Source organism: Podarcis cretensis, assembly GCF_951804945.1.
Source record: "Podarcis cretensis genome assembly, chromosome: 15".
Lineage (NCBI taxonomy): Eukaryota > Metazoa > Chordata > Lepidosauria > Squamata > Lacertidae > Podarcis > Podarcis cretensis.
The window spans coordinates 6074588-6101431 of record NC_137185.1 but is presented as its reverse complement, the minus strand read 5'-3'; the positions used below and the strand labels follow the sequence as shown (position 1 = coordinate 6101431).

At 44.3% G+C, this 26844-nt stretch overlaps 1 protein-coding gene across 5 annotated transcripts in view; it reads right to left on the bottom strand.

Moving 5' to 3' along the window:
* The window catches only part of USP32 (ubiquitin specific peptidase 32), a 130065-nt gene that overhangs the window by 79505 nt on the left and 23716 nt on the right, over nt 1-26844 (bottom strand). For all 5 annotated transcript variants that reach the window (XM_079955367.1, XM_079955370.1, XM_079955368.1 and 2 more), the window contains exon 2: nt 12932-13059. In XM_079955367.1, the coding sequence (XP_079811493.1) occupies nt 12932-13059 (128 nt within the window). The remainder of the gene's footprint in view (nt 1-12931; nt 13060-26844) is intronic.

Genomic DNA, 26844 nt, shown 5'->3' with positions numbered 1-26844 from the left:
TTAAAAAGGCTTCTCCCTAAACAATTGATGCCAGCTCTGAATCAAAAGCACTGGAACATAGTTTGGACACTGGAACATAGAAAGCCACAACCTCTCGTTCTAGCCCAGGCAATCATATCACAAGCACTCTCCTCCAGTTTTCTAGAGGTAAACTGGAGGTGACTAGGCAGAGCAGGTTTAATAAACTGAAAGGGAGTGGGGCTCTCCTCCTCCTGTCAGGTTGTCTGTCTGTCACTAATCATCAACGTTGGCATGTTTAGGCATGTGCACTATTAACAGGCTAATAATGTTCACTGACTTTATTTGCAAGGCCAACTTAAAGACTTCAATATCATTCCAAAGGAGTCACATGTACAGATGCCTCCCCATACCTGTAGTGGCTACTGGTTCCAAACAAGCACTACAGGAACTTGGAGGCAGAGAGTGACCTTTTAGTTCCTGTCCTGCTCTAGGCTCCCAAGCAAGGAGAGTTCCGTGGAAACTGGCATGCACACACCCTTCCAAGCAGGGTCTTTTTTTACTGCCAGAGACAAAGGCCGTAATTGCTGTTCCTATTAGTTCCCTATCTTGTTCCTGTTGACAAAACTGAATTCCCATGCTCTGTGCCCTCCAGCTTGCAAGCCCCAGCTAGTGGCAGGCATTATGAGGTCTCTGGATTGCTCAGGTTTGGTGTAAATCGGGGCTGGAGAACCTGGGACCCTCCAGATCTTGCTGGGCCTCGAACCTCCTTTACCCCAGCCAGCATGGCCAATAAACAGGGACCATGTTTAAACCAGAACCTTACTTCTTAAGAGACATTGGATCAAAGCGATTACCATTCTGGGCATGTCTCTTCTGAAGGCAGGTAACTCTACAAAATTGGGAATGAATAAATGAGAGTGAATAAATGAGCCAAGTTTGTTGCCATCCAGATTCTCATCGCTGGTGTTTCTTTTCTGAAACTTCCTTTCCGAGAAGGCTGAAAGTCTTAAAAAATGTTCAACCCCCGAGTATGCTGGAAATTTCATCCGTGGAAGATAAGAAACAAAAACACAGCAGGTTTCGGCCATTTTATCCACTCACATTACCTGGCTATTAAACAAGGTTGACTTTCTGAAAACACAGCAGGGCCTCAAATGGAAGAAAGGGCCTGTTTTGAGCAAGGAAGCTCAGCCCTGAGAGTGTATTTCAGGTCCTTTTATTGTAAAGCAGCACCTGGTTCTCAGAAAACACTGCAAGGAGCCAAGGGACTATTTTCCTGGGCTTGGTAAATGCTCAGCTTCAAAATAGCTTCTGCCACCTTCAGAGAGAGGCCCACTGCATAGCTTTAAGCAGATATGATTCAAGTGCATTAATGGCTTCATGTGCCAGCTCCTTAGAATTCAGTTCTGTTAAAAATCACATTTTTGCATGCTTCAAATATGCTAAAGTTGTTTAAACCCACTAACACACTACACAGCTCTAGTAGACAGATATCTCCAAGTGGTTAGACTGCTGGACAGTGTTTGAGGGAAACTCAGTTTGAAATCCCCACTCAGCTGCAAAGCACACAGAGTGGCCTTATGCCATCCTTAATCTAACCTTCCTCACAGAGCTATTGTGAAGATAAAACTAGGTTTGGGGTAGGAATGATCCACTGATGCGTTTCTCAGAGAAATTAATATACATGTAATAGTATTAAACTGCTTTGTGCAGAGACAGGTTATCTAACTCAAGACAGTCTGCTTCCAACTGCAAAAGTCTATCCAAGTTATCCCTCCAACAATGCTAACTCAAGGATTTTCTAGGAATCTGTCCCATGTAAAAAAAACACACCTTGGGAGATCATTTCTCACAAGCAAAACAACTGCGCACGCCCCATGAGGCAAACCTGGAACACAGGAATGATGATGAACAAGCAGCTTTGGCAACAACGACAAAGCAAAAGTTAACTTGAGGGCAAACTTACCTGAAGAGTGGCAACAACACAGCGGACATAGGAATAGGACAGCAACATAAAATGTATGGGACATTCCAGGCTACCACACTGACTCACAATGACCACACAAATATTCAAGGGATGATCAGGTGCCAGAAATGTAATTCTCCTTAATGCCAGTTGTGGCGAGATACCCTCACTCCCTGCTGCTCTACAAGGACTAAGATGCAAGAGATTTCCACGAGTTTCAAGACAAAACACCAGCAGGGACAGATGCTTTGATTCAGTAACCAGGCAGCATACAGCTTCAGCTTTGATTGCCCTCTCCAGTGCTTGCCATAGGCCAGTCCCACTTTTTCAAAAACAAGACCATTCAACAGTTGTCAAATGGCCTCCTTACCTCTCCACTGTGTAGGTTCTCAGGGGCACCAGAGAGTCTCCAGAAAGTATTTCCACACAACAGCAACCTAATGCACTTTACAGATTTCAAGACATGTCCCAAAATCTCTGCATGGGTGCAAAGCGGGGAGCAAGTCCCAGGCTTGCAGCATTCTCCCCATGTCTTGTCATGATCCCTGATGAGGGAGAAATACAGACTGCCCACTTCCCTATGGACCCTCCTGACTTGAGGATGTAGGTTTACCATCTTCCTCAGAGCACAAGCCCCTGCTAACACCCCCTCCACTACAGAGCACAGAGGTCAGTGCCTACAGAATCACAAAAGGGCCCCCAAAGTCAACACAGCCATCTTCTCAAGGAGCAGTGTTTGAAACTCCCATTGTTCTAGGCACATTTTGTGACAGGGAAGTTCATCAGCGTGAGCAGTTTCTGAGCTCTGGGAGAAGTACTGCGCCAAAGATTTCAGATTAAAACTGCAGAGTGAAAGAAAAGAAGGACCTTTTTCTGCCTCCCCACTTCCAGCTACTCTCTGAAGACTAGAGAAGAGACCCTCTTAAGAATATCAGAGGGGTGGGGCAGGGGAAGAACTAGGGCACGTGAAAAATGAGTATTTTAGCTGCAGTTCATTCATTTTCAGCTTTGTATTGTTGTTATAAAAAAGTGTGCCTAGACATTCCATTGTTGAGCCCATAACCTAGGTTTAAGGTGCCATTTAGCTACTAGCTTTCATATTTCAGTTTCTAACACTGTCAAGGAGGTAGAGCCAACTCCCTTGCTCAGCATGCATAAGCGCTCACGTGATACCAGCTCTCTACTGAGACAACATCTTTACAGCTCAGCCAACTGGGAGCTGTCCGGGGTCCTGAACTGCTCAGAGAGGCCTGCTTTGCCTTAAATTTGCCTGTCTGGAAGGGGCTTTGTGGTTCTTCCACTTTCCCTGCAAGCTGTAGCAGAACAGTAGAGTTCTCCTCCCTCCTACTGCTCAAAACACAGAATGTAAAGCATGAGCTGTCAGTTGTTGACATGCTGTCAGTTTCAACCAGAACCCTGACACATCAGGAGGCACTGATCCAGCTTTGTATTAACCATTTGGCTGGCACAAAAAGCAGGGATTGTGTGCAAGTGCTCAAAGTGAGCTGGTGGAGGAGGGATGGAGTGCTTTGTCCTTTCTGTAGTCCAGCCTTTCTCAACCTGTGGGTCCCCAGATGTTGTTGAACTACAACTCCCATCACCCCTAGCTAGCAAAGCCAGAGCTCAGGGATGATGGGAGTTGTAGTCCAACAACATCTGGGGACCCACAGGTTGAGAACCGCTGCTTTAGTCCCAAAAGAGAAACCAAGTAGTCTGCAAGAGGATGGAAGCTTCCCACCTCTACACCAGCATTTCTGCCAGTCCACAGTGGTCTAATAAAACTCTGCAGGCTAGTGACCCTTTTGTGCACCAGCTCCCTATTTCTTGTTTCACAAAAGCCTGAATACCAGCAGTGACTTGTGTGGCACAGTACTATTGGTCTGTTGTGGTAAATAGGTTGTGTTTATTTTTCAGTTCTGTCTTATTTTGATGTCAACAAACACAGTTGCTTTTATTCACTGTTCTTTGACTGTTCTATTGTTGGTGCTTACATTTGTAGCTCTATTTTGTAAGCCACCTTAGTGTAGCCAGATGGAGGAACACAGACCTCATGATCAGAAGAAGTGGACAGTTCAAGCAAGGACACTAGCAGGACAACCCAGAACTCTTCAGGTCCTGGGAATCACAAGACACTGAACCTCCAATTCCGCACCACAGCTGCTGTAAGTGACCAGGTGTGCAGTTCTCTTAAAATCACCAAACCATCCTTTAGGTAAGACTACAAGACTGCCCTGCCTGCCCTAAGTAATTGCCAATGTTAAGATTCAAACCAAGTTAGACATGATTTACATAAAACATTAAATTCTCCGGACCCACAGTCCAAATTCTGCTCTCAAAGCTGCAGGCACAAATCTCACCTTTGGATGCAACGATATTTACCTCACAGCCCTTTCTGTTGACAATACACTGAAAATACACTTGCTGTGTGAGGTGTGGAGGGCAGCCTGCTTTCAAGATGAAGAGTGTGGATGTTACACTTCTAAAACTGATGGAGCAGATTACTCTTCAGAATGCCCAGCTCCCTCCATGATATCTATTAAGATTTATCTGTGCCAGAGAAGGAGGGAAAAGGCTGACTCCTTCTAAACAAATCTGCTTGCGCTGCAATTAAAAGTGGTTGCCATATTTATGGGAAAGAAGGAAAAGAAGCAACTGACTGTGGAGCCAAAGCACCTCCTCGAGCGGTAATTACCCAGCTGTGTGCCAGGACATCCCTGTGTGCTGCGAGGAGTTAAATTACCGACAACTTCTGGCAGCCCTAGGCTCCCAGCCGCACAGGAGGCTGTCCGCTACGTCTCCACCCAACGCCCTGCTCATCTTCCATCCTTCCGATCAGCTACTCTGACATGTTTCTACATCAATCGTGACTGGATCATTCAATCACTGTCAAGGTGCTGGCCAGGCAGAATGCCCTACCCTGAAAAGAAGGCTGCCCGTTGAATCTCTTTGTGAGCTGCTGTTCTGGCTTGGCCTCTGTCCAACAACCTCCTGCAAGGCTGGAAAAAATCCTATGCGTTAACCCCATCAGGTGCAGGAAAATTATTCAGTCACTCCTGGTGAGGCAGCATCCCTAAGACAGTGACTCACGCAAGGTGACAAACTGAAGCACAATCCAGGTAAGACAGAGGCACTGTTAGTGGGTGGGTTCCCTAGAAAGGATGGATGCCTGCTCTTGATGAGGTTACAATCCCTCCGAAGGAACAGGTATATAGCTTGGGCATACTTCCAAATTCACTGCTGTCTCTTGAGGCTCAGGTGGCCTCGGTGGCACAGAGTGCCTTCCATCAGCTTCTGTTGGGCAAACAGCAGTGCTCCTATCTAGACAGGGATAGTCTAATTTCTGTTGTCTATGTTCGGTAACTACTAGGCTTGATTACTGCAATGCACTATGCATGGGGCTGCCTCTAAAGCAGATTTAGAAAATTCAGCTGGTGCATAATATGGCAGCAAAGTTGCTCACCAGGGCAAGACGGTTTGAGCATATAACCTGGTTTTGACCTATAAAGCCTTAAACAACTCAAGACCGAAATACCTCAAGGACCACCTCTCCCAATATGAATTAACCAGGAACCTGCGATCTTCATTTGAGGCCCTTCTTCGTGTGCCCCCAGTATGAGAGCTCCAGAGAGGGGCAATATGAGAATAGGCCTTTTCTGTGGTGGCTCCTGAAGGGACACTGTTCCATTGTCTCCCAAGATAGATGCCAACCAAACCCTATCTGTGGAATGCTCTCCTCAGGGAGGCTCGCCTGGAGTCTTAGTAAATACCTTTAGACATCAAGTGAAAACATTCCTCTATAGCCAGGCCTTTCACTGCTTAAATAATCTATGGCCTTTTAAACAGGGGGTATTGTCATTCTTTGCTATCACATTGTGCATTTCTATGTTTTTATACTCAAAACCGCTGTGATCCTCAAATGAAGGGCTGTTTATCAATTTAATAAATGAATAAGCAAGGTGCTCATCTGAGGGCAGGTAGGGCAGGTATTCACCTATACTCTAAAAATAAAAGCATATTTTGGTGCAGAAGTGAAGTATACCTTCTAGCTGAACTCAGAAATAAATAAATGTATTCCTATCAACAGATATTTGGGGAAATGATGCCTTTAAAAGGATGGGGTAAACCAGTGGTGCAGTGGAACAGGGGTGAAGAGGAGCTTCTTATTTCATAGCAGGGATGACATCAACATCTCCCAGAGAGCTATCTGACAATTTTCTGCATCCCAAATAAATAAGTTTCTTGGGAGATAAACTCCCAAGAAAGAGGTGAGTTATATTAGCCAAGAGTTAAACCGCCAACTGGAAAGAAAATCCCTTCATTATAACCAACCAACCAAAGCAGAACAAAATAGCAATCAGGCAATTGAGTCCACCAAAACTCTTCATCAGGCTGGATGTTAAGCAAAAAATAAAAAGGGTGGGGTGAAAAAAGTTGGCATTGGTCAAAAATTAATCTGCATTATATAATAAGGATGGGGAACCTGTGGCCCTCCAGATGTTGAATTCCAAACTCCTATTAGCCCTGGCCAGTCTGGCCAGTGGTGAGGGGAGTTGAAGTCCAACAACATTTAAAGGTCACAGGTTCCACACTCCTCTTGTATAGTGTTAAGAATAGGTGTGGCTATGAGCGCTGTCACAAAGCACACCTACATTTCAAAGTTTACCACCACACCAGTGGGACAAACTGCAGCCAAGCTTGACTAAGGGTCAGATGAGGCTTGTACATATAAACATGCCACATCTGATGAGATCCACAGGTAAACACTGAACACAATGCTCCCTAATTTAGAGGACTAAAGGCCCCCGCTTTGGTGTCTCTGTCCTCGGAGGAATGGAAGAGCTGGAGAACCTGTGGCCCTACAGGTGTTGCTGGACTGAACCTCCCATAATCCCCAATCACTAGGCATGATGGCTGGTGCGAGTTGTGGTTTCACCTGCCTTAGTGCAACAGCCCAAACAACTGGCATGAGCTCTATTCAAACACACACAATCCCCTGACTGCCAGCTTTCATTTCAGCAGCCCCCATGTCCACCTGCCTCATTCATCTCAAGCTGAGGCAAGGCAGTGGCAAGTTATGGGGAAATGTGGCTAGTCTTGGGAAACACCGGCATTGGAAAAACTCTGAAATTGGCTCCCAAAAGGAACTAAAAACAGTCACCTTGTAGTCCTTTGTGCCCAGCACTCCTGCTCCCTCTTCTGTTAAATTCCCTCATGTAAAAAACCCACCTTTCCTAGAAAGCCCCTGACTGAACACTCCTGGCCTCCATCCCAAATCCAAAATGAGGCCAAGTATATGCAATGGCATATTACTCAGACCCACTGCTCTTGCCTCTCCCTTCACTAGGTTAAGTCTATGAGAGAGGGACCCATTTTTTGCTTGCGTTACTCTATGTAGAGCCATGTATGTACACCTATTGTGCTATTTAGTAATATTTATATCAACAACCTGGGAGCTCGAAAAGTTATTCCATTCTGGGATGAAGCATGCTTCCATACACTGGACTCAAATCAGGTAATATTCTGCATCAACAATCTAATAATCCAGCAATTTTTTTCCCCTAACATGTAAAAATATTTATCTGTTAGCTTTCCAAGCTAGAATATGGCAACATACAGAGTTTGGAGAATCTTGCCTTTTGTGTGTACGCATTTGGCAGAAGGAAAGGCATGGTTAAGTGAGAAACAGTAAATGCTACACTTCCTCTCAACTACAATGAACCTAATCCTATTCTGCCATAACCATGTGTACATTTCCAAACCTCTCCTCCAAATAATGAGGCCTAGAAACTTGATTTGCCTTTCACAAGTCCAAAGTCTCTGCCAACTACCAGACTCAACGTAGAATTGAAGGTTACTTAAGAGTCGTGTCCTGTGTTAGAGCTCTGTATCCCTCTGAGGACACTCAGTATTTATTCTCAAATCCTTATTCTTGTGCACATGTACAACAGCATCTGCAAAAGATGCAGGCAGAGTCTTATCAATAATTGCTTCTCAAGCGACAAAAAAAAAATCATTAGCCCATTTCACCTGATAGAAATAGGTTGCGCCTAGTTCTGACTTCACTTAATGGGAGATGCCTAGATACCTAATCATTCGTACCAGAAAAATCAATAGCTGTATATATCACAGATGGCCTCCAGGTTGAAATGGGTTTTAAAATTATATAGAACAAGCTTCTGACATTTTCTGAGCCCTTACTAGATGCTGCCTGCCCCTTCGGGTTTTTCTACCACAGCCACGAGTCCCAGTAACTTGCTTACCATTCAAACCCAGTTGCAGAGATTCTATAAATTTCAAGTTCTCTTCTTGCGATGAATAATTTCTGAAAGTTACCCAAATATTGTGGTTGGAGCCCCCAGAAAATTTCCACAGTTGAAAAAAGGAACTTCCAGTGTTTTTATTTGGGAAATTGTTTCATGTTGCATGGACTGCATCATGTGGTTCTGGTGAAGGTCCTGGTTAACAGCTGGTTATACCAGAGAACCACTTTATCAAGCAGAATGAAGGTAGCAGCATGCGATGCTATGGAGATGGGTCATCCATGCCCCTTTTGCCTCCAAGGTCAGAAGGGGTGTGGGGAAAACCTCCAGATTACTGACCACTTTGCAAAATGCAGAATATGTAAGCACTGACACCACCAGGTACATAAGCACTGGATTGTTATCTAACATCTCTCCTAAATATAATTTGAGAGAGAGAGAGAGAGAGAGAGAGAGAGAGAGAGAGAGAGAGAGAGAAAGGGCCCATGCCCCAAACCTGGAAATGTTATTCCAACACCTCTCCAGATTGAGATATTGGTCATTATGCTTTCGTGCATATCTTCTCAGTCATGCGGGCTTGGAAAATACAGGACGGCTTAATGCACAGCTGAATTTTTCAAGGCTGATTTTTTCTAGAAGCTGAACAGTGCACACACAACACTGAAGTTGTTGTGCTCTTGTGGTACAGTACACACAGCCCTGAAAACGCACCACCTCCTTCTACCTTATGGTGATTTCACCAGGACAAATTACAGACTAGGGACAGTTGGGAATGAAAGGGAGTTGTTATTGTTATTTTAAGTTTAAACATTTAAGAATGAATGTTTTATAAACAGGGGAAATCTTTTTGCCATTTTCACTGCTGCTTGCTGCATTTTTTAAGAAACATGCCCAGCTTAGCTTTGCTGGGAAAATAATTATTATGCTGAAATGATTATCTGTTGTCTTCCTTTTTTTTTTTTTTTTTCATGCATACTTTTTATTGTTTTTTAAATCATAACAAACAAGAAAATAAAACAATTTACGCCTTGTTATCACAGATTTCTTTCTATAAGACTTCCTTCAGCTTCCCCTGAAATCATCCATACGCTAATTTAACAAATTCACACAAATCCTAGCTTATATTGACATTATTTTCTCTTTCCTTCTTTTTCTCTTTAGACAATATTCCAACCTTTTCACAGAGCTTTTTTAAACCCAACTAGCGTTATCTGACCTTCATTATCTGTTGTCTTCCACAGGTTCAGCAAGGATGGCACGGATCTGTGCTCCAGATATACTCAGAACACATATAGACTGTGTTCACATGGCACATAAAGCCGGGATTTCTGCCTTACGGTTTACTGGGAATGAGCTGCATGAAGTGTGCTGGTGCATGCTGCTTGATCATTCTAACTCCCTGAGTAACACAAACTGGAAAGCTGCAATGGAGCTTGGTTCTGATGTCCAGAACCAGAACCAGGAGACACATGAAAGAGGGCAGAGGAGAAGTTAGCTTCACACAGGTGCAGTCTGATTGCTTGGGGGAAACTCTGGAGGAGGGGACTTAGGCAGCTGCATGGAGGTGGGGACCTTCGGTCTCAGCAACTGCTTCACAGGGGCAAGACCTACCAGAGATGAGTGTGTGTTAGCACTCCTGTGCAGGTCCTGATTTGGCTAATACAGAGTTAATAACAACCAGCTCAGTGTATTTTACTGCTGGCTCACTCCTGCCACCGCCCCACTTCACTTATTTTCTCTGGTGGAGTTCCTGTGTACTTAAAGACCTTGTGATAATTAGAAAATCAACGGCTACTGATGAGAAAGACTTCGCCTGCTACATTTCTACCTGTTAAAAGGCACCGGAGTGTCACTTCTAGGCGATTTCTCTCACGGCAGTGTTTTTGAAAGCATTATATCTGCTCCGCTCGAAAAGGACAGTGTGGATACAGAACAGCAAGGAAGGCTGTTCATGCCACTGAACAACTGCAGCACTAATCTGCATCAGCTGCTCTTTGTTGAAAGTGCCTGCTTTTATTCACTCCCTCTTGGACTAATCTTATTTTTTCTCCATTAATTTCCTCTTATTCCTCTCCTCATTGTCTGCACTCAAGTCTTTGCTAAGTCTGCCTTCCGCCTTAATGGCCTCCATCACTGCCTCTGGTTTTTGCACTACCTTTCTGTGATAAAACAGCTCCTGCCTGTCAATTACTTCTGATCCATTTTGCCTCTGCATGTTCTGCAACAGTCTCATTGCCTCCTGCTTCAATTATATTTTCTTAGGAACACAAACTATCTAACCAAGCTGGGATCATTAGTAAAGCATGAGACTCTTAATTTCAGGTTCACAGGTTTGAGCCCCACATTGGGCAAAAGAGTTCTGTGTTGCAGCAGGGATGGAGGAGCTTGTTGGCCCTCCTGATGTTGCTGGATTGCAACTCCCGGCATCCCTGAGCACCAGCTATGTTGGCTGGGGCTGATCAGAATTTGGAGTCTTAACATTGCTTGGTGGGTCAGACACTCCCCACCCCTGGGTCAACAGTCACTGATTGACAGCAGCTCTCCAGGGTTTCAGACAGGAGTGTTTCCCAACCCTCCCTGGAGATGCCAAGGACTGAAACCAGAGCCTTTGGTATGCAAAAACTACATCTCTTCCCCAATAATGCTTCCAAATCTTGCTGGTTTACTTGCGTCTCATCTCAGGCTTTTTAGGTCAGTTTTCTATTCAGGTGCTCAACTTATTTCCTCTGTTTGCAACTGAAAGTATGAGGCTGCTACACCTTTACTATTACCTTTCATGACTGCCTTTTTGTATCCAATTTATAACCTTGCTTATCACTTTCTAAGTAATTCATTCTTCAACTCCTCCATGTTGTTCATCTTTACTTTTGCCTTCATGTTTTGGGGATATTTCATTTCAACCACCAATTTCCATGTTCTGAGCCGCTCCCTAGGCCTAGAACTTGCTACCCCACTTTATTCTTTGCCACACAGGGCATCTTTAGATGGGGGGTGAGGAGCTAATAACATAGTATTCTATCAGACTCAATGATTCCGGTAATTTCCTTAGAGAAGCTGCAGCAGCCAGCGAGGAAAACTGCCACCACCACCATCTGCGTCAGCTGCTGTTTTCCCAACTAGGATCAGCCCTGACACCCTTCCCTTTTCACAGCAGGTTATTTATGAACCAAATATACCTTTCCCAAAACGCAGCCAAAATGGCACCACCCACGCGCAAGAGGAAAGTTGTCAGCAAGAAGGTTTTTGCTTTGTTTTTTTGGCGGGGGACACCCCAAGATTTGCAGAAGGGGGGCAGGAAACCAACAAACAACCCAGTCAAGAATGGGCATGCCCAGTGACCATGGAATGCTGACTGACAGTTGTGGGGAACAGAGAACTATAGGAAGGGGGAAATGGAACAGAGTGGCTGAAATCCTGATCAGCAGGACTCCATCCTGCAACAATTTGCTGCAGGCTCCACTACTATTAATTCAGTTTATTAGTTGCCCAATTCTCCTCCTCACTCTCCTTAATTTTTCATTTAAATGTATATTCGTGGCCACAGACCTAGGAGAGCTTTGTTTTGAAAAGAAGGGAGCAACGTTAACAAGAAACAATAGCAGAAGATAGAAATTATTGTGGGGGTTTTTGCCCTATTTTACTACCTCAAGTCATACAAACATCAGGTGTAGATTTGTGAGCCCTTTTTGGGTGGGTGGCGGGATAACAGAGTTGGATAAATGATGAAGTTGCTGAAGGCAGCCCTGTACATCTGGATATAAGGGTAAGAAATGGTTGTTATGACTAGAGACAAAGATGGAGAGACTCCTGTCCAAAACCCTGGAGAGCCACTGCCAGTCCATGTTGACAATACTGAGCAAGATGAACCAATTGTCTGACTCAGCAGAGGGCAGCTTCCTGTGGGGTCTTGTATACTAGAAGGAACCAGTGGTGGAGTGCAGTTTTTCTCTACACACTGAGCACAAAAACACCCCCCAATTCCTAACTGTGTCTGGTCACTCAGTGCAAGGATGAAGCACAGATTTTGCCTTCACCACCACCTTTCTCTCAGTGCAGGGGTATTTCCTCCCACCCAATATTTTGCCATCACAGAACTCTACTGTTCTCCATAGCAATAAAGGGCAACTACTTACTTCTCACTTCTTAAGCAAAGGGTCTGCTGTGGTGGAGGTATAAACCTACTCCCTGGTGACCCCAGCTATTGAGAACCCAACCTTCTCTCCTATCTGCACCATCCCACCCCTTCATCCTGTGACTCACTGCTTGGTCAGGAAGTGTGACAGAACTGTCCAGCACATAAAAGTTCAGCTTTCCCTAATGTAGTGTGCCCTCCGGATGTTCTGCGCTGCAGCTGTCTTCAGCCTGAAGCAAGCAGAAGCAGGTGTCTATAGTCTTCTCCAACCTGCTACTGATCTTGAGACATTCTGAACTACAATTCCCATCAGCCACAGCTAGAAACAACAGGAGCTGTAGATCAAAACATATAAAGAACACCAGGCCAAGGGAAGGCTGATACAGGCCCTAGGATTACAACTGCTAGTTTTCACAAAACAGCAACACACCATGTTATAAACGTATACATATCAGTGTGACTAACTAGCAGAGACACTATGACTGATATATTGGTTGGTGTGAAGCTATAAAGGACTACAGATATTAAGCAACCATTTCCAGAGCAAGTTGAATGCATGCAACTCAACCACAACCCCCCCCCCCCCAACACTTCAAGGAAATCAGTAATTACCTCGGCAACTTTTGGAGGAACTCCATCCCCAAGCACTTCCCGAACGAAGCACTGCTGGCTCATGTAATATGAGAGTCCGCAGGTCCTCTTGAAGGCATCTTTCAGCCGCTTCAGTTCTACATCTGTAACTGCATTGGGAGGGCGGAGAGGGAGAGAGTTAGGTACATACTCCGTAATCAAGAAATTTACTCAGAGAAAAGTCAGCCGATTTTTTAAAATGAAATTGTTTGCTAAGATTATTGGAAGAATATCATTCTTGCAGAAACAATGCACACCCATCACCAGCACACAGAATTCCCTGGTCGCTCCTGCAGCCCCCATGTCCCAGAAAGCCCTATGCACTTGTTATGTATGCCGGTGTGGTTGCTCGAGAGCGAACGGGCAAGACCCCCACTGGTCTTTTCAAAGGCTTTATTATCAGTGCAAAAACATTCACAGTGCAGGACGTCTCAATTCCATGTCTTACTCAGTCACTAGCAGAATCTGGGAGTGGGCGATCCTTAAACTTTCCCCAGCAGAGTAGTCTCTTGACCCCCATCCTATGCTTCCCCTCTCTGCGCGTAAAATGACTGCGCAGAGAGGGCGTGGGCAAAGGGGGACCTGCTTCCCCTCCCCCCTGCTTTGCTCCTGCTCAATGCTGTGGCTCTCCCTTGCATCCTCCAAGCCCTGCACTCCTTCCCCACTAGAGGAATGGCTTCCCTCCTCCATGAAGGAAGTGCTGCTTCTCACGATCTTTGGAGGCTCCCTGTAACCCAACTGCCCTTCCACCTCTCGCCTCTGAGCTGATGGCAGTTCCCTGACAGCACTGAAGTCATCTTTCCTCCAAACAATGATATGTGGGCTCTGGCGGCAGTCGGTCCACTGGCAGCTGCCATTTTGTTTTTCCCATAACACTCATCTGGGGCATTGTATGTAAAACTAGAAAGCATAGACCCCAAAATATAGAAGCACCAGTGGGTGGAGCACTACTCCCTCTTTGTTGCATGTGCCATTTTACTTTCTGTTTAAACCTCCAGACCAAGCAACACTGTGGGATGCTTCAAGGATAACACTCACAGGGGTTTTGCTGCTCCTTACAATTTAAGAGCAGAAAAAGCCCACTCCTCTACCAAGCTGCAAGCTGCACTGCTGCAACAGGAAAGACTCCTGTCACTGCCTGGCATTTCAATAAGCTTTCAAAATTGATTCCGCTCTTGTTAAGAAGGGCTTTCTTAGAAGGGAATAGAGCGGCATTGAAAACACAAACACAAAAATGCCCTAAACATTCCTCTGGTTTGCAGTTGCGATCTGTGACCATGTGACGGCTGCCTGATGACTTCCTCCTGGACCCAAAGTTCCTGTTCCAAGATGCCAACAATTACCACACATCCCCACTTGGAGAAGAAACTGCAATTCCATGGTTGCTAGCTCCAAAATGAGTTATGTGACACCCCCTCCCCTGAACTCACTGGGCACAATGCCGGGTTAAATGAAGCACAGCAAATGTTCACAAGTACACAAAACAGTTGATATGTCTGCTGCTGAAGCATGTCATGTTGTCATGTTATAGGAGCACTAGAAGCTGCCCCATTCCATCTCAGGCCACTGGGCCATCAAGCTCAGGATTGACTAATTGGCAGTGGTTCTCTGTGACTTCAGATGGGATTTCTCCCTGGCCATACCTGAGCATGTTGCAAATGGAAGCTGGGAACTGTGCCCCCCCCCCCAAATCTGGGGCTAATGGCTGTGGACCACTAAGGATATATAGACAGGCTCGCTCATCCCTGCATTAGGGCCTAAGATCTAGTGTCTAGCATCAGAAATATTTAGGAGAATTCTGTGCACACCGCATCCATTTCAACCCCACCCCACCCCAAGTAAATTAGATCAGTTGTAGGTCCCTCCAGCTTGCAGTACATTTGCCAGGCTGACCTTCAACGTTGCCCAGCTCTGAGCTGCGTGGTTCTGCACAAGAATGCTTCCCCCATTCCCAGAGTGAGGCTCTTACAACAAATTAAAAATTGAAGCTTCATAAATATTGTTAGTGGGGGTAGATTTGGAGTTATTTATCAGGCTCTTCAAATGCTGTGTCAAGAGGAATAGATTCTCTCTTTCCCCTGCCCGTCCCCTGGGGGTGAGGAAATGGCAGCGCCAGGCTGCCAGGTTCATGTGTTCTGTATTCAGCTCTCACAAGACTGTCTGCAACCACAATAGAAAGATTTCAAGTCCCGGGGACAAATTCTAATCTGTACACCCAGCTCCCTCATCTGTTGCCAGCCAGAAGATCAAGCCTCCTGACTGAACTTGGTCTGTTTCCAGGAGGCCGGTTGCAATGCTAGCATCTGAATGTCTGCTCCGATATATATATATTTATATATAGAGAGAGAAAGAGTGCGCTATACACAAAAGCAGCAAGAAAAGGTGGGGTGGGGGGTTGTTTTGCAGTCAGGGTGGAATAGCTCCATGAACCTAGGAGTCTAGTGCCAGCAGTTCTGAATTTGAAATGTTTTCTCTTCCTGAGTTTAATGGAAAAGGGAGTAGCTAAACTTTGGTGCTGGCACAAAGGACATTCCTCACCCCCCAATCACCCCATTCAAATGTGAAGCTCGGAATCTTTCAATAATGCGAGGCTGCAACAGCAGGTAGGGGGAGAAGCTCAGCAACACAGTACATTCCTTACATGTAGAAGGTTCAATCTCCAGCATCTCCAGTCACAATGATCAAGTCACAGTTTGTGAGAAAGACCCTTCACAGGCAAATGCCCTGGAAAGCTGCTATCAGTTCAGAGTAGGGGTAAATGCACCATGAATCTGATATAATGCAGCTTCCTATGTTGCAAAGAGCTTGTTTTTTGATTCTACAATATGAAGGAAATGTTCTATTGGAAAGGCAACAATACGCAAACATAAGGAGGTATAGAGTGGCTACTAGATTATCTCCCAAGAGCAATCAAAATGCAGACACACAGAATACAGAATTGCAAATTCACCTGACAGACACGTGCGCACACACGTGTGTGTGTGTGTGTGTGCGCACGCGCACATGCATGCATACACACACAAACTATATATATATATATATATATATATATATATATATATATATATACACACACACACACACACACACACATATACATATACACATATATATATATATTACTAGCCCTTATGGTAAATGCACAGTCAGTGGCTGTTCAAAACAGATGCCCTGTAGCTGGGAATGTGTCTCTTTTTCCTCCCTATAATTAGTGAAGCAGAATTAATTATTCAAATCGGTTTTGAAGGTATTGTGCAGGTTTGGGGATTTGGCTTACCCTACTGCAGTACATGGAGCGCTTGAGATTTCGAAAGGCTTGAGCGTGCCATTTTAGTTTTAAGTGTGGACGCAGCCCTGTCATTCATCCACCAGTTGCTTCTCCTGCAGGGAAATGGATCCCATTGCAAGAAGTGATACAAACGACTCTTGACAATAAAATCATTTCTTTTCCACGGTGCAAGCCTCTTCCCTATTCATCAAGCCAAATGGGCACTCCTACTCAATATTTACCTGCCTTAATAATTAATAGGGCGTATGCTGCTGCAGCCATTCCAACTTGGCATTGCATCCTAGCTAGCTGCAATTAAAAAAAAACACACCACACAGACTTTTTCATTCTAAATGCTTACATATTAGCCACGCAGAAGAAATGTAGTGGGGTGGAGAGAATCTTGCTAAAGAATAGCAGTGGGTTCTGGGGGGAGAGCTCAGTATCCTTCAGTACATACATCATTACGTCCTCATGTACCAACTTGCAGTGCCATCAAGATTTAATTCAAACCGTACAGCACTTTTTTTTTGGGGGGGGGGGGAGAACTTGCAGCTGAAGACTTGGCTCATTATATGGAATCAACAAGCAATTCCTCACCTCCTCTGCAGTTCCTGGGCATGTGAACCCTTCCTCCAGCTGAGCCTATTCTTCTCCTTCCTCTGGGCCTTGCACATTCATCCCCTTGCACATTCCTTCCCTAGGCCTCTGCTTCTACTTCGCTCTGCTTTCTATCAGCCTAGCCTTTAGGCCGTTGCAGTGGAACAGCATGTGCAATGCGATATTAAATCTGACCTTACGAAGCCTCCCGCAGCCTGGGCCTAACGAAACCTTGAAGACTGACTTACTGAATGTGTGGCCTATCTTTGTGTTAGGGAAGTGAGATAGTTTGTGATTCAACGGAAAGGGCACATTCCGAAGGTTTTACAGCCTATATTTCCACATTTTTCCTTTGCTGCGTGTTGTGCCATTTTAAATCTCTGCAGGGTTTTTCCTCACCAAAGGGTACTTGCCCCAACCTTGGGTCTTGGCTTCCAGGATTTCCAACACTATTCAGTGATACACCCAGGATCAGTATTCTATACACCACTGAAGCGCTAGGTCCTGGTCCACAAAACTCATGAACCAGGGTTGACTGTGCTGCCTGGAATTTGGGCATGAATAGTTCATATTGCAAGCCTGCGGCTGCTCTCTAACTTCTTAAAAACTCGATGACCTTTCTCTGTAGGTTACTTTCAAGCCTGTTGTCTTAGGTTCCAAAAAGTTGCTTCCCTGTTGCAGCAGAAGTACAAGATGCCTGCAATCTGCAAGGCACTGTGCTGAGCTGAGAAGCAATCTGGGCAGCTGCTTGTCATAAAGACCCCAGCAGGAGATGCTGTCAAGACAGAACTGTGAGATGCTCACACCACTACCATTGTGAAACAAGCAAAAGCATTCAAACCCCTCAGCTTCTCTTGACTGCTGCCTTAGTGGCTACACTCAGGTGTTAGTTGAGCCATGTCTGAACAATGTCTCAGAACTATCTGTTCCATTGCGAGAGCTCTCCCTTTCCTTCCAGGAACAGGAGGTAGGGTCTTTAAAGCCAGCACATCTTTGAAGCTCTAGCACAGAGGTCAGCAACCTGCAGCCCATGAGGGTTCCTTAACTGGCCCATGAGCCACCCCCAAACTGAGCCGCCTGCTCGGTGAGTCCCCACACGCTCTCTTCCGCGGCTATGGAAATCGCTTCTGCGCATGCCCAGACACCAAAAATCACGTCTGTGCATGTCCGCAGGCGTGATTTTCGGCATCTAGGCATGTGCAAAAGCGATTTCTGGAATTTCTGGAATTGCACAGATGCAATTTCTGGAATAGCGCTGCGCTGGTCCGGCCCATGGAGGATCTCCGTGGGAGTGATCCAGCCCATGCCCATTAAGCCTTGCCGACCCCTGCTCTAGCACAGCACGAACTGGGTGATGCTACCTCTTAAATAGTTACCTAGATGGCTAATAGGATGGAGATTTATCATCTGCCAAATGAAAGCTGGGTAAGGTTTTGGAACAACCCCATTGTCCCAATGCCCTGTTGTAATTAAGCCCAAGTATGTATAATTAAAATAACATTCACATCTTCTCCTCCTTTCTTATGCCATTTCTATAACCTTCCCCTTCGTCTGCTCCCTTGTGTCTATTCTTAGACAGAAAGCCCCCTGAGACAGGAATCTGTCCATGTGTAAACAGATGCACTATAGAAATAAAATGTAATTTAGAACAGATCTCTCTCAACTGGGAGCACCACCCATCTAAGCACTATGAGGAGTCTGACAGCAACAAAAGAAAGCTGTACTAGGAGTACCCAAGGGATTACACCATCCAGGAGGACACAGATGTTATTCAAACATCATGCCAAACTCTGGCTTGACATCCCAGGCATATAACAGCAAATTATAGCGCAGAGCTCCTTTAAACTGCTTCTATCTGATGGCATCCCAGAACCCACCTTCATCAATTTTTGTTCACCTTTGGCTTTACATTGCCTTATGCAGAACCTGGATAACTTCTTTGAGACATTCAGACTCTTGGGATATCTGTGATTTGGGTTTTTCAAAAAATCTGGAATGGGAAAAATTTTATGATGCCCTAGAGAATGATTTAATTTAGCATGTTTGTTTTACTTTTGTTTAGTAAACAAAGCTTTTTAAAAAACCCTTTGAAACTGGAACATAAAAAGTTGCCTGAAATTGAGTCAGACCATTAGTCCATCTAGCCCAGTACTGTCTATGCTTACTGGGAGTGGCCCTCCATGCTTTCAGCCAGGGGAAATTCCCAGTCCTGCTTTGGAGATGTTGGTGATTGGAACCTGGGACTTTCTGCAGCCAACACAAGACGCTTTATCACTAAGCTATCTTGCCCAATGTTGTATTTGCAACTGGCATTCATCTATTGTTACTAATGAACTTATACAATGGAAAAAATTCCAATGGGGGGAAGTATTAGAAACTTCCAGTGGAAAGGTTTCCGCCGCACTTAACTGTGGGATGTAAATGTTACATGTATATTTTTATTAGCTAGTCTGAGACACCTGGTGCTTTGGCATTGCCAAAGCTAAGAAGGTGAGGCCCTGATCCACATCCGATGACAGACAACTTGGGGCGTCTAAAAAAGGCTGCTCTGAGTTTCCAAATTATTGAATAGGATTGAAGTAAAACAAATATTTTGAAAGCTAGCTCTGGTATACTGAGTAAAATGCTGAACTTATCAGGGAAGGGCTCACTTGGGTCAGTGGCAGAGCATCTGCTTTTATATGCAGAAGGTTCCAGGCTCAATCCTTGACATCTCCAGGTAGGGAGGGAGAGACCACTGCATGAAACTCTGGAGAGTTGCTGCCACTCAATGTAGACAAGTACAATGATCTAACTCAGTACATACAATGTAGCTCCCTGTGTTCCTATGTTGTTCCTCTCTCAAATGAGATGGGTGGCAGGGATAGGTCAGTTATTTCATTTAAGGCAGTGGGGCCTTGTATGTAATAATAATAAAAAAGAGTCAAGGATAGGAGACCAAAAGGTATGGTTCAACAGATTTTCTTGCCTCGTTGTCGTTTCAACTTAAATTATTCCACTTCTGACACCTTTTAAAGTGAAATGCAATCTGGGATGTGCTGCTTTTGACAAAGCAAACAATGCCAGGTCCTAACAGCCTTATGGTTGGCGCTAAGGTGGTTCGCAGCCATGAGCATTCATCTCACTTTTCCTTAAAAAAAATCACTGGCAAATAAAAACACACAGCACAGCAGCTGCTTACTGCAAAACATTTATGCTGTGCACATTGCTCCAACAAAGGGGTTTGTTGAAGCAATTATTCCCCCCTCTGAAGAAAGGGCTGCAGGCTCAGCCACAAAGCACAATCTGAACCTGTAATGGTCTCAGAAGACTCTAGTGGAACGATTCTGCTTGGGTGGCTTTGCTCTAGATTCCTGTTTGCCCACAACTGGCCCAGGGAGCTTCGCCATCCAAAACTCAAGGCGAGGACCACTGCATACAGAAAATGCCAAGTTCAAATCCTGACATCTCTCCAACACCCTGGAAAACGGTTGCCAGTGGAGTAGCCAGTCCTGACCTATGATCCAACTTGATGGCTTTGTACGATGCTTGATAGACATTTACTTCTAATGCACAAAAAAGTAGGACTTGGATGTCATGCCTCAAAATTCCAGAAAGGGTAGCTATGTTGGTGTAGTATACCCATTAGAGTATCAGGGCACCTTAAAGACTAATAAAATTATAGTGGCATAAAAATAAACCTGGGGAGGGGCCAGGACGTTTTGCATGCGGAAGCTCCTAGGTTCAATCCCTGCCATTCCCAGTTTTAAAAAGGGATCAGGCAACAGGTGATGAAGAAAACCATTTTCTGCCTGAGACAATGGAAAGCTGCTGCCAGGCAGGGTAGGTGGAGAAACAGATGGTAAAATAGTTTGGCCTGGTATAATAAGGCAGCTTCCTATGCTTCTATGTGTGCTGTTTAAAAAACAACAACAACGCTTTAGTATATTGAAGCAAAATATATTGATTTTGTAGATGCAGTAGAGTCCCCCCTCCCCCATTAGTCTTTCAGATACCATACACTGCCCTGAGTCAATCAGCTAGAATGGGAGGAAATTCCAAAAAAAGAATATTCTTGCTGTTACAGAGGAAATTACTGAGCAATTTCTGTAGCCTCCCCATTTCAGAAGCCACCCTCTGATTTATATTCATAGGCTGAAGATATATAAAGCCGCTTGATTTGCATCCAACCCTTCTGGCATAAATTTCTTCACAGACAGTATTTTAATAGATTCGCTGCTTTGTTTACATACTCAAAAATGGTATTGATTTAGTTCGGCACTGCAAAATGTATTTTCACACACGTTTTCATAGGATGATTTAAAGCCCATTTTATGATCTCCCATTCTCTCTATAATCTCCAACCAGCAAAAACGCAGAAGAGAAAGCAAACTGGCTGGCAGGGATTCAGCCAGTATATGACCATGTGAAAGTAGCCCACTCTTGGCAGCTGAAGGCTTTGTGCATGGGACCAAGCACTCACAGGGCCTGAGGGATGGGGGAAGACTGTGCAATCTATTTCCAATGTTCAGGCTGCGTATACCAAAAACATCACCACCTACACACAAGAAGGAGGTATCGGCAGGCTTGGAGAAGCCTAAGGTTTGCAAACATAACAAAAATATTCTGTGGCTCAGTAGCCACAGAATGGTGATTTCAGTATTGGAGGGGTACGGAAGGAGACTAAAAACTAGGTGGGAATGAATGGGGGGGGAATATAATTTACCTTGGAGACTACTGTAAGCAGTTGAAAAAAATAGCAGGACTGCAATAACACTTGTAATGTATCGAGAGCTATGGACATAATGGAGTTATAAAAAACTTGGATTATTGAAAAAAAATGCAATAGAAAAGGTTTAACAGAACCCATCGAGGGGACGGGGTAAGTCCAGAAATTTGGAGGAATCTTCTAATTGTGGGTGTGTTGTGGTATAATTTTAAATTTGTAAAACCAAATAAATAATATATTGGGGGGGGTGGACTAGGTGGGAATGGGCTTACTCCAGAGTGCAATGTTTTGCTGCAGGTCCACTTCAACTTCTGTGTATATGTGTGTGTGCGTTGCTGGAAAATTTGCAGCAATTTAACAGGCGGCTTAAAGTGAAGACAAGGACTGAACCACTCCCTTGGCACTCTAGGGAACAGTAGAGCTTGAGCACTCTCGGAGCTTTATTAAGCTTAAGAGAAATTCTGCAACCTCAGTTAAAAATCTAACTGAGAATCACTGTAGTTCTAACAAGTTCTCATAAGACCAATGAGATTTCAAAAAGCTGGAAAATAAGGAACCAAATACATGATTAGAAACATAAACACACACACACACGCATTTTATATAAACATTAGTTGTTGCCACTGCAATTGAGATTCTCGACTGTCACAGCCTGACCTCTCAACTAAAATATCTGAGGTTTGCCTGTTGCAGAAGGACGACACAAAGCAAATGCAAAGTGGTTGGATTCAAACAGTGCCCTTTTCTGGTCTTATCTTTTGATTGCACATGGCCAAGAATACATATACTTTACTTTTACAAAAGAAATCCAAGCAAGCAATGAAATCTGTGGTGAAGATTCCTCAAGTGGTGATGGTGGGGGTCCCATAGGCCTTTACTCAAGGGGTATTTTTCTCCGGGCTCAAATGATGGGTCATGCTCTAGAAGCCTGCGAAGGTCAGGTTTAGCTTTGGTCAATTAGGTCTACTTGAGTAGGACTTGGCTGGAAACAACACTCAGTGCTGAATTATTATTATTATTAATAATAATAATAATAATAATAATAATAATAATAATTTATTTCTACCCCGCCCATCTGGCTGGGTTTCCCCAGCCACTCTGGGCAGCTTCCAACAGAAGGTTAAAAATACATTAAATATACAGTAAAGGTGTTATATATAAAACATCCTGCTGATTATCTGCTAGAAGCTTCGCCTGGCTATTCACAAGGTTACAAAGATGAGAAAGGGAAGGTGAGCCTCAGGGGAAAACACGCAGAGGATGGAGCATCCTGGGGAAACCCACAGAATACTGTCCTTGTTCCAGGGAGCCTAGACTGGCCAAACTACAAGGGGAAAGGTGGCACCAAATAGTCTGGCAAAAAAAGAGCCTGTATTATTTCAGCACTGTTTGCCAAAGATAAACAAGGGCAAGCAGGCACTGGAAGATTCATCTGCTATAAAAACAAATGTGTGTATATTAAGTGAAAGAAGGCCGATGGTGATGGTGGGATCTACCAGATAGCTTTAGGAGTTGTTGCTCTGCTCTGGGGATTCAATTACCGTATTTTTTGCTCTATAAGACTCACTTTCTCCCTCCTAAAAAGTAAGGGGAAATGTGTGTGCATCTTATGGAGTGAATGCAGGCTGCGCTGCTATCCCAGAAGCCAGAACAGCAAGAGGGATTCTGGCTTCTGAGATTCAGAATATTTTTTTTCTTGTTTTCCTCCTCCAAAAACTAGGTGCGTCTTGTGGTCTGGTGCGTCTTACAGAGTGAAAAATACGGTACTTCATGCCACAGCTGTATGTTATTCCACACATAACTGTATGTGCACAACAAGTTGCAGAGATAACCAATTTTCAGTCTTCCATGCTCTGATACTACTCCAATTATTTAGGAATAAAGGGCACTGTTTCTGACATTAAGTAAGCATTTTTATTTTTTAGATGAACGATAACCACAGGGACCAAACAGCAAATTTTCCTGACCACATTCCCCACTGCAAGAAAGCCCCAGGTTTTGGGGTTTTTTAAAAAAAAATAAAAAAAAAAATGTGTGGTCCCCTTCCAGCACATAACATTCATAACAGGCTGGGACCATTCTGTAATTCCAAGCATGTTCTGTGATACTCGGATGAAAGGCAGTACAGTGGACCCTTGGATTATTTTACCTTCAGGTAATGCAACTTTCGGATTGCAAATGCAGCAAACCCGGAAGTGTATTCTTCCGGGATTCACCGAGCGCGCATGCACAGAAGTGCTCTATCAGGTTGCAATCGTGCACAGAAACAGCACCTCTACTTGCATATTTTTCGGGGTATGTACAGACCCCTGGAATGAATTACATTCGTATCCAGAGGGTCCACTGCATATAAATTTAATTGAAATGAAGACTAAGCCGTCAGAGGGGTGAATGAATAAGATTTCTAGTCCTGCACATTGAACCTACTACACAGCAACAGCAGCAGCAACTGACTGAAATACACAAAGTAAATAGTGAAACGCAAGTAATGCTTCACTAACATAACAAATAATCTACAACAAGTGGGGGAAAGGCCACAGGGCAGTGGGAGATCACTTGGCTTTGCATGCAAAAGGTCTTGGGTTCAATCCCCTGCAACTCTTGCTAAAAGGGTTAAGTAGCAGGTTAGAGGAAAAGACCCTTAGTTGGCCAAAACCGTGGAGAGCTGCTGCCAGTCACAAGCAGACAATACTGTACTGAGCTAAATGATCTTACCTCAGGGTAAGAACATCAGAAGAGCCCTTCTGGATCAGGCTAAAGGTCCACCTAGTCCAGCATTCTGTTCTCACAGTGGCCAAAGAGATGCCTAAGGGAAGCCTGGAAGCAGCACCTGACAACAACAGCCCTCCCCATCTCTGATTCCTAGCAAATGACATTCAGAAGCCTACAACGGTGGAAGCAGAATATAGCCATTGTGGCTAGCAGCCATCTATAACCCTTATGTTCCATGAAGGTAAGGTAGCTTCCTTTAATCCCTGAATAGAGATCATAGAGGCCACAGAATCCGGTATTCCTTTGTGTAGAATTTGGGTTATTCTAGTAAAGTCTAGGTGTAAGGAAATGAACCAACCAGGATCTCCCATGCCTATCTGGATGCAGGATCTCCAGGTTTACATATTAACTGGGGGTGAGGGTGGCTGAGAGCAGCAGGTGACCAAGCTCAAGGCCAGCTGCCAATTTGTCTGCGGAGAGTCACAAAAGTTAAAGGAGAAGGCAAATCTAGAAACCATTCCTTCAGGAGGAACAAAGCCTGGTCCACACCCTCTGCGTTCCTGTCACTGGGTGAAATGGGTGTCTAGAAACAGATCAGCGAGTTGGCAGCCAGCTGATTGTCACCAAGGAAGTGGCAACCAAAATATTATTTTTTTAATGCTAGCTTCAGTAAATTACACGCACACTCTCACGCACTTACGGGTCCTAATGCAAGCTCCCTTGCTTTACTCAACCAACAGTTTGAACTGGCTGCATGGGGAGAGAGAAAAGGAACTTGGCTCTTATTCTTTATAGGGAGTCACTTTCAGCTACGGTATAATTTAGGGCCCCATGTGCATGCCCACAAGCCCCACTCAAATTGGAACGTCTAACAACACCACTCCTCCACTGAACTCGACTGACAAGTGCCAACAGAAATGGAGCCAAAAAAGATAATTAAGGAACAAGAGGGAAGCATCAGCATGATCAAAAAGACAAGTACAAAAAACATTTTTAGGAAATAAACCTAAGAAGGCAGAAATGTGGATCAAGCATGTTCAGTAGTTATGGGGTGTTTTGTCAGTTCACACACAAACACACACTTCTCACTGGCTTTGGAATAGCAGGTCCTTTTTAACCAGAGGAATTAACGTTCCTTTTATTCCAAATTCCTCAACAAATTAGCAACTGAATCCTGTTATTCAAAGAGTAATAGCTCTGCAGGTTCAGTACCAACCTTGCGGGTCATAAATTAATCTCCGGTGACTGAATTATCTTCTCTGTAATCAACGGCTCAGGGTTCTCCCCCCCCCCCTAGGAAATTCTGTCCTACTCATACAATATAATTGCTACTTTATACAGGACACTATTTAAGGGCTGGTGTCTCAGCTTGGGAACTTGTCAAGACCCAAACTGATTTACTGCACATTTCCTTCTCCACCCCCAGAAATCAACAAGGAATAAAATATAAAATATGTCTGGGGAATGGAGGATAGAGAGAAGATATTACCAAAGCAGGGGGAAACACTTGAATAAAATAAAATAAGACTGTTGGGATATATAGACAGATTTTGACTTCAAACTTTGGCAGAGATATATTTATATCGTGCTGTACATTTTCAAGAATGCTCATCGTTTGCATAAGATAATACAGCCTGATTAAGCACCAAAGGTCACATTGGAAATGCAGTAAATGGTAGTGGTGACTGTGGATACATCAGCTGCTTGGAATTTGAATGAATTGCATATCTCTTTAAAGACTATGATAAGTGCCAAGTAACAGCAGGTGGGAGGGATGCATTAGGATTGCTTGGCAACATAATCTTTTAATTCCTTTGGTCTGTAAAAAAAGGCAAACTCAACCAAGCAACAATCAAGCTTAACAATTATGCACGTGTATAACAGGGTATTCTTATCTCTGAACATGCCAAATTCTGAACTTCCCCTGCTCCCCTCACCTTCCCAAGGCCCAATTTCTTCCTTTTATACCATTTGTTTCCCAGCTTTTCTCTTAAGAACTCAAGGTGTCATACAGGATTCTTACCTGCCTCACAACAACCTTGTGAGGTGGGTCAGACTAAAAGACAATGACTGGCCCAATGTCACCCAGTAAGCTTCATGGCTGTGTGAGGACTTGAACTCTGGTCTCCCAGGTTGTAGTCCAACACTCTTAAGATTCCAGGTTAGCACAAACCATGACTTGCAAGGCGGCTTCAAGTCATGATTCTGCTTACAGGTGATTGCAAACCATAGTTTGCCAAATCTAGGCACTGTACCAGGCCTGCGTCCCTTGGGCAGGAAGGGTGTGACATACATTAAACAAACAAAGGCATGTGCAACAGAGAGAGCTCATATGAAAACTGAAAGTTGGTGGGTTTTTTTCCACTTTTGTGAAAAAAGTGAGCATTCCGTTCTGATGCTCAAAACATGTTCTGGGGCTCAGTATGTGCTCAGACATCCAGTTTCTGAATTTTAGATGTATGTGTGGCCTCCTCCAAGCGATTACTTTGAGTCTGGCTCTACCTGACAGGCTTTGGGATTCTTAAAAAAAAGGATGGGGGGGAACATTATTTTAAAAGTATTATCTGAAGGGAGAAAGTTCAACAAGTGATGCCATATCCAATACCA